At 41.0% G+C, this 9098-nt stretch overlaps 1 protein-coding gene across 1 annotated transcript; it reads left to right on the top strand.

The window, feature by feature from the left end:
- Positions 1-3790: 3790 nt before the first annotated feature.
- Positions 3791-8271, top strand: LOC138877751 (uncharacterized). Its single transcript, XM_070157384.1, has 6 exons — positions 3791-4011; positions 4515-4761; positions 6308-6470; positions 6615-7066; positions 7199-7492; positions 7804-8271. The coding sequence occupies exons 1-6, from the start codon at positions 3791-3793 to the stop codon at positions 8269-8271; spliced, it is 1845 nt and encodes a 614-aa protein (XP_070013485.1).
- Positions 8272-9098: the final 827 nt, after the last annotated feature.

The following is a 9098-nucleotide window of genomic DNA, read 5'->3' as shown; positions in this document are numbered from 1 at the left end:
TGACCAAAGCGCCCCTCTCCTCTAAAGCTTGAGCTTGCACCTGAGCCCTTAGCTCGCCACAAACGTTCCTGATGCGGTCGATATCGCCCTTGAGGTACTCCAAGGCCTCTGTCTTTTTCTACAACTAATATAGGAGAAAAGGGTTAACTTTAAAGGCCAAAAAGAGAGAAACACGTACTATGAAAAGTTACCTACTCCATCAAATGGCTCTTGTAATTCAAGCTCCGGTACATCTCATATCGCCAATGCAGCAACTCAACCTCCTTCTCCTTGCTAAGGAGCCTAAGGGATTCAGCCTCGTCTAGAGCTTTTCGAAGTCTGGCTCCTTGACGGAGCAACTCAGACCCGAGCCTATCATAGGTCTGCAAAAGGAAAACTTGATGAAGAAAGGAGGGCGCAGAATACAGAAGAATTTCGCCTAAACTTACCATGAAGTGAAGGTGGCGGACTTCCTCGAAGTCAGAACACACTCCTGTTAATCCTGCCTCTTCGACCCCTGAAGAACCGACCTCAGGTAAAGCATATTCACTCGGAGAAACTGCCATTCGGGAATCAAACACCCAGGAACTGCAGGCTCGGACGATGCCCTCTCCTCAAAGACACGGCCTTGTTTAACACCACTAAATGCTCCATCACACTGCGGGCACGGATCTCGTTCGTCGCCGTCATCCCTCAGCTCGGGGGCCGATGAATCCTTCCCCTCTTCTAAAGAGCACAGCCTCATCCCAAGGAACCGTCCTATACCTACAAACGGCAAGGCCAATACTAAAGAAAGGGGAAAATGTTACCTCGAATACACGAAGCCCAAGGCAAAGGCAGCATGCGCGCATACCTTGTTATTTTGCTCCCCATCTGATATGGAATACAGCTCGCCACCTACGCTCATCGTAGGTCGAATGGGTTACCAACCTCCGGACCCAGCCTGGCAGGTCAAGAACTTCGCCCAGTGTATATGAAGTTGCTGCAAAAGGGAAAAATGCAATTACTCAACTGGTTTTCGCTATAAGCAAAATTTGAAAAAGCACCAGACGCTTCACTCACGTGCATAATTCCATCCCTCGGGAAATAGCAAAAGCTCCACAAGAATAATATCGGCCGTCCGGGCCCGGATGAACCAACTGGCCCATTCTCGATCCCCATCTTCTTCATCATCAACGACAAAGGGAATGGACGAACGGCACCTCAGGGTTAGCAGACCTTGGTGATGAAAGGGCCGGTACAGCCTGACAAGGTGACTAAGCATGAATTCAAGCCCAGCCCTCTCCGCAAAGGACCTCATCATCAATACCACCCGCTATAAAGACGGATATATCTGCGCCAAAGTAACCTGATACTTCAACCAAAAATCAAGAACGACCCTATCAAGGGGGCCAAATGCGAAAGGATATAAGTATACGCTCAAGAATCCATCAGCGGAGTCCGTAATGCTCTCATCCAGGGAAAGCACCTACAACGTTATCCCTTTACTCCATCTGTGGTATCTCCTCACCAGCTCCAGATGTTCCTCTTTTATCAAAGACACAGTCTTCATAGCGAACTCCCGCGGATCCTAAGCGCAGGGAGAAGCATTCCCCACTCTCTGCTGGGCCGGGCCCAAAGTAGTTGCCATGACTATGGTAAAATTGACATACTAGAGTAAGAATGTGCGCCAACGCTTTTTGGCCTGAAGAAATGAAGAACCCTATGCCAAAGCGAAAGGGTAGCTATCTAAAGTAGCAAGGTCTTTCGAAGAAGCCGAAGCCTCCCCACATATATGCGGAAAACAACGACGATTCACCTATCTGGAGTAAGCCCCGGGAGGCCAACGGCCTCGAGATAGATCGATAAAGTGATACCCGATCCCAGAGGCACCCCTCGACGAGAAGCTAAGACTCAAGGAGTCGGCCATATTATCTCTAGTTTTGAGGCAGCATCCGACCCCGATGCCTCCACCAAAAAAGAAGTCAGGCTTCGAGAAGCTTTCAATGCCATCGCTTGACTCAAGGTGGTACCCCGGTTTCATGGTTTCCTTTTCTAAAAATAAGCACGTGAAGCTCCAATCACGAAGGCTCCACGAAGGGTCGAGGCAGCGCCTGAGTACAGGCAACTCCTCAACAGAAGTCTATCCCATACGCCTTAAAAAGCTATCTACATCAAGTTCAAAAGGGATCCCTAGATACCCGAAGCTGACCTTCATTTAAGATATCATTCTTGAAAGCTCCGCGTTCTATCTTCATGCAACATGGAGGGCTCGACAGCCCGATCCTATCAGATCAATCTAGGTTTGGTCTGAGGTACGATGATGGGCTCTAAAAGGGGCCATGTCGATCAGTAGAGGATAGGGAAGAACGCTCTCATTCAAGTTAGGTATCTGTATTGGGAAAAATTGAGTTTACATATTGAAGTGATTGAAAGATGACGTGTCATGACATGGAGGCTGGTCAAAGAATTATGATTAGAAAAGAGGCACGAGTTGCAAAAGATACGAGTAGAGGCACATGAAGAGGCACGAGCGGTTATTTAGAAGACTCAATGCTCGTACCTATTTAATCCAAAAATCAAAGAAAATGAATCTGACAACACAAGAGAGTACAGATACAGTATTTAATAAGCATTAAATATTAAAAACGTTAGGGAATCTATATTGAATCACAATGATTATGTAACGTAGCATTTAATGCCTTTAATTGTCTATAATGACCTTATTATGACAAAGGCATAACGTATAACTTGGAGATAGCTATAAAAGGAAGAGAATTGATCATTTGTAAGGACACGAAATACTATCTAAATACATTGGTTTACTTTGTTTTCTTCTGATTATTTTATTGTTGGCAAAATTACTTTCCTTTATTCATTCTTTGATTATCAGTAACCTGAGTTCTTCTAAATTAAGGTCTTAACCGAAATTCCACTTTTTGGTTAACAATTTGGTTCCGTTACCAAGAATATGATAATCTATTCGTTCTTAGCCTAACCTTTTTGTTACATCAGTCATGTCAAACATTAATGACAACACCCAAGGAAACCAAGGAAACCAAGGAAATCATCAACTCCAAGGGAATCTTCAGGATGAGCACACCCCGAACCCTTCTCAACAAAACTCCCCTCGACGGTCTCGAGAGGGCACTCCTGATGGATCTCATGAAAATGGAAACACTCAATTTGAAAATGTTGAAGCTATTGATGAAGCTTTGCAAAATCTAATCGCTCAATAAGTCAACAAAGCTCTTGAGGCTTTTGTTAATCAATTACCTGTCGCACCACCCACACCTACTCCAAATAACAACATTTTGGAGAACCCTCGTTATGGGCTTGCTAATTTAGGCAGTGGTGGAACCCCTACTGAATCACGAGAAGGAGAACCAGGTAACTTAGTTAATTCTGATTTACAAAATTTAGTACTAACATTGCAGAAATAGCTCAAGGAGCAAAGTGACCGCATAGACCAAATTCCTAGGGTGTCGCCCGTAATTAAAGGGATAGACATGGATAAATATTCACAACAACCTTGGAAGCCAAGCTCTACTCCTCTCCCAATTCCAAAGAAATTCAAAATGCCTGATATCCCAAAATACGATGGAACAACTGATCCATAAGACCACGTGACTGCATTCACAACAGGCGTAAAAGGCAACAACTTGACCAAACAGGAAATTGAATCAGTATTGGTCAAAAAAATTGGTGAAACACTCACTAAGGGAGCAATACATGGTATTCTCTTTTACCCAAAAATTCCATAAATTCTTTTGCTGAGTTCGCAGATTCTTTCATCAAAGCACACTCGGGGGCTCAAAAAGTCGAAAAAAGAATGGAAAATATTTTCAAAATCAAGCAAGGGGACTCAGAATTGCTTAGAGAGTTCGTGGACAGGTTCCAACGTGAAATAATGATGTTACCACGTGTACCTGACAATTGGGCAGCTATAGCCTTCACGAGTAATTTGAATGAAAAAAGTTTAGAAGCCACGAGGCGACTCAAGGAAAGTCTTCGTGAATTCCCGGCCACAACATGGAATGACGTTTACAACAGGTATAGTATGAAGCTAAGGATATAAGAAGATATTATCTCACGGTTTCAAAAAGAAGAAAAGGTAAGTTTGGGACCGGCAGAAACCAAAAAAAGATCCGGTAAAAATAGGTACGAACCATACATGGGACCAGCGGGAAAAGACTCACGATCAAAACAGGACAATCAAAGGTACAATCACAAGACGAGGAATAGAGAGTCGGGCTCGTCATCAAGATTTGGGAATGATAGAGGCATGCGAGAGGCACGGGATGATGATAGAAACTTGAAGGCGAGGTTTGGCGGTTATAATTTTAATATAAGCACTTCCAAACTCGTAGCTGTTTTAAGAAGCATGGGTGACAAGGTACGGTGGCCAAAAGAGATGAGATCAAATCCAAACAAGCGTAACCCTAATCATTGGTGCGAGTTTCACAACGATCACGGGCATAAACGGCAGATTGCAGGTTACTACAAGGGGAAGTTGATCATCTATTAAAGCAAGGGTATCTTACTGAATTATTCAGTGAAAAAGGCAAGCAAGCATACATGAAGAATAGGAAGGAGCCCCCAAAGCCACCTTCTCCTAAAAGGACCGTTAATGTCATAAGCAGAGGTGAAGACATCAATGGCGTGACGTACACAGCAGCCAATAAAATTTCTAAAGTCACAATTACCCAAGGGAAGCGGGTGCGACATTTCTTAGAGGAAGAAAGCATTACGTTTGATGATGCAGATGCAGATGGCGTATTATCTCCTCATAACGATGCATTGGTAATATCTCTACTTGTACATGATACTAATGTAAAACGAGTTTTGATTGATCCAGGTAGTTCCGTGAACATTATTCTATTAAGAGTATTACGTGAAATGCAAGCTGAAGATAAATTAATACCAAAGGCGCATACTCTATCTGGATTTGACAATTCCAGTGTCGTACGAAAGGAGAGGTAATACTCACTACATTCGCAGAAGGAGTTGTCAAAGATACAAAGTTTTAGGTAGTAGATATGGAGATGGCTTACAATATGATCCTTGGGAGACCATGGATCCACAAGATGGATGTCGTTCCGTCAACCTTGCACCAAGTTATTAAATTTCCATTACCATGGGGAATATGTCAAATCCGTGGGGATCAACATACATCCAGGAACATAAACTCTATAGCGGATTCAAGTATGAGAAACGAAGAAAAATAGCAATCACAGAATCTAGTTGAGGGTACCACAACACAAACCTCAGCTAAACAAGGGCGAACAGATATGACCTCAAGACCTGATACCATTCAAGAACTAGAGGAAAACGAAAATATCAAGGCAACAATTGAAGAACTGGAGGCTGTAATATTATTTGCATGATGGCCTGAAAGGAAAGTTTACGTAGGGGCCAATCTAAGCCAAGACATGAAAAGTAAGGTGATTGAATTTTTAAAAACTAACGTGGATTGTTTTGCTTGGTCCCACTCTAATATGACAGGAATACCACCGGAGGTAATGACTCACAAATTAAATGAAGACCCATTATATCCACCTGTCAAACAAAAGAAGAGAAAGCAAGGAACTTTCAAAAATCAGGTGATTCAAGGTGAGGTTCAAAAATTACTAAAAATTGGGTCTATCCGCGAGGTAAAGTATCCTAATTGGTTAGCCAATATTGTTGTAGTACCAAAGAATAATGGTAAGTGGCGAGTTTGTGTAGATTACACGGACCTTAACAAAGCTTGTCCTAAATATTCTTACCCATTACCACATATAGATCAACTAATTGATGCTACTGCAGGGCATGAGTTGTTAAGCTTTTTAGATGCGTATTCAGGATATAATCAGATCAAAATGGATCTTGTGGATAAAGAAAAAACTTCATTTATAACAGACAGGGGACTTACTGTTATAAAGTAATGCCCTTTTGTCTTAAAAACACTGGCGCAATATATCAAAGACTAGTGACCAAAATGTTTCAAGAACATTTGGCAAAAATCATGGAGGTTTATATAGATGATATGCTCGTTAAAACTCAGCATTCAGGAGATCATATATCATACATGTCTGATACGTTTCAGATTTTGCGAAAATTTAACATGAAATTAAATCTTGAGAATTGTGCATTCGGTGTTGCATCGGGTAAGTTTTTAGGTTTTCTTATTTCTAACCGTGGTATTGAAGTGAATCCCGCATAGATTAAAGCCATTGAAGAGATCCCTGACATGTTTACAAGTAAAAAAGAAGTGCAGAGGTTGACATGAAGAATTGCAGCCTTGGGGAGATTCATTTCTAAATCATCAGAAAAGTGCTTTAAATTCTTTTCAGCTCTTAAAAAGCAGGACCATTTAGAATGGAATGAAGAATGTCAATATGCACTCAAAAATTTGAAGACATACTTATCAAATCCGCCATTACTTGCAAAACCAAAGGCTGGGGAAAGACTGCTCATCTACCTTGCTGTCTTAGAAGTAGCAAGTGTTGTTTTAGTCCGTGAAGACCAAGGTAAACAATCTCCGATCTATTACGTCAGCAAATCTTTATTAGATGCGGAGACGCAGTATCCTCAATTAGAAAAGCTTGCACTTGCATTAATCATGGCATCTAGAAAATTAAGGCCTTATTTTCAATGTCATCCTATTGCCGTAGTGACTGCCTATCCATTGCGCAATATATTACACAAGTATGAGTTATCAGGTAGGTTAGACAAGGGGGCTATAGAATTAAGTGAATATGATGTCACATACCAACCTAGAACCGCGATTAAGTCTCAAGTGTTAGCAGATTTCGTGGCTGATTTTAGCCAAGGAATGCAATTAGAAGCAGAAAAAGAATTACGGGTTCTCAACGGATCTAATCCAGGAATTTGGACTTTATTCACTGATGGTTCATCTAATGTGAAGGGTGCAGGCTTAGGAATTGTTTTGGTACCACCTACGGGTGAAATCATTCGACAAGCCATTAAATGTCATTCTATAACTAACAATGAAGCAGAGTATGAAGCGGTAATTGCAGGTTTAGAACTGGCACGGGAACTCGGCCTTAATCAGATTGTAATCAAAAGCGATTCGCAGCTTGCCCTAGCTAATCTCGCATCTGTGGTAGACGTGGCAAGCAATGAAAATGCTTCTGTAATTCATTTGTTTCATTCAGTTCTCGATCCTGATAAAAATGAGGTAAATTTTAATAACTTAACTTGGGATTGGAGGAACGAGATTGTTGTTTTTTTGCAGTATGGAACCGTCCCTGAAGACAAGAAAAAAGCTCACGTGCTTCGAAAAAAGGTTGCTCGATATTGTTTAAAGCAATACAATCTTTATCGGAAAATGTTTGGTGGTCCTTTAGCAAGATGCCTCGGACCTTCTCAGACAGAATACATAATGAGAGAAATGCATGAGGGGCATTGTGGGAATTACTCAGGAGGAAGATCACTGGTAAAAACCATAATTAGGGCAGGTTATTATTCGCCCAAAATGGAAGAAGAAGCGGGAATTTCATGGCTAAATATGATAAATGCCAAAGGTACGGTAATAACATGCATAGACCTGCGAAGTTGTTACATCCGATCATTGCACCATGGCCATTTATGAAATGGGGGATGGATATCGTGGGTCCGCTACCACAAGCAAAAGGACAGGTAAAGTTCTTGCTCGTACTCACTGACTATTTTACTAAATGGGTGGAAGCAGGAGCATTCAAACAGGTACGGGAAAAGGAAGTTAGAGATTTAATTTGGCGGAATATCATATGCCGGTTCGGTGTGCCAAAGGAAATCATGTGTGATAATGGCCCTCAATTTATAGGCGCACAAATCACAGAATTCTTTTAAAGTTGGCAGATCAAAAGGATTACATCCACACCTTATCATCCAGTGGGTAATGGACAAGCGGATTCAACAAATAAAGTCATTATTAACAATTTAAAGAAATGTTTAGAGGAGTCCAAAGGTAATTGGCCAGAAGTTTTACCTGGTGTTTTATGGGCATACCGTACAACAGCAAAAACAAGTCCAGGAGAAACACCATTTTCATTGGTTTATGGAGCTGAAGCTTTGATTCCAGTTGAGGTAGGAGAGCCAAGTACAAGGTTTACACAAGCGTCAGAAGAGTCTAATGATGAAGAAATATGCATAAGTCTTGATCTACATGAAGGAAGAAGAGAAGTTGCGTTAATAAGAATGGCAGCACAGAAGCAGGTCATAAAACGTTACTACAATCGAAAAGCACACCTAAGATTCTTTATGATTGGGGACTTCGTGCTCAAAAAGTTTTTCAATCTACAAAGGCAGCCAATGCAGGGAAATTAAGTCCAACCTGGGAAGGACCCTACAGGATTCATGATATCGCAGGGAAAGGAGCATACGAACTGGAAACGATGGATGGCAAGATACTGCCTTCACATTGGAATGTTGTTCATTTGAAGAGATACTATTTCTAAGGAATACCCACGGTCAGGTATCTATGTTTTAAAATTCTATTTTTGAATTGTTAAAATTTTATTAACGATTTTAGATGATAGTCAAAAAGCTAGCCCGTACTAAATTATGAGTCACGACCTGCAAGGCACGTGGAATAAATTAAACTTCCCTGTCTAGGGTTATAATTATTCTGATAGAAATTCAAACGGGTTAAGCAGTCTTCATCTGTAATCGCACCTCCAAGTCCCGTATGTTTTTCTTTTTCAGAGAAAGGACCAAATGAGAGGAACAATCAAGTGCTCGAGGCTTCATACTTCAACGCTCAAACACTTGGGGGACTATATAATATACACATGCATGTGTATAAAGAAGGAAAAGAAGATTGGGAAATAATCAAAGATCAAGCCTGAAAAGTTCACTCATTGAATGAGTTAAGTGCAGAGTAAAGTCACGAGCTAAGGCCAAAGAAAAGACTTACCATAGTTAGGGTAAAGGCAATGTACTGAAATGGGTTATAAATAAAAACTTTGTGTCTATTTTTCTTTTTTAAATCTGTTATCAGAAAAACAGTTACGAGAAAGTTATAGATGTAATTCAAATACATGTAAAGTGTTATTCAAAACTAGACAAAGTTCAAATAAAAACTTGTCAAAGTTATTTCAAGAAACATGTGTATTCCTATTTCTTTTATCGTATATTAACACCGTTATGAAGTT

Source organism: Nicotiana sylvestris, chromosome 9 (genome assembly GCF_000393655.2).
Source record: "Nicotiana sylvestris chromosome 9, ASM39365v2, whole genome shotgun sequence".
NCBI classification, from domain to species: Eukaryota; Viridiplantae; Streptophyta; class Magnoliopsida; order Solanales; family Solanaceae; genus Nicotiana; species Nicotiana sylvestris.
This window is presented reverse-complemented; position numbering and strand designations above follow the sequence as displayed.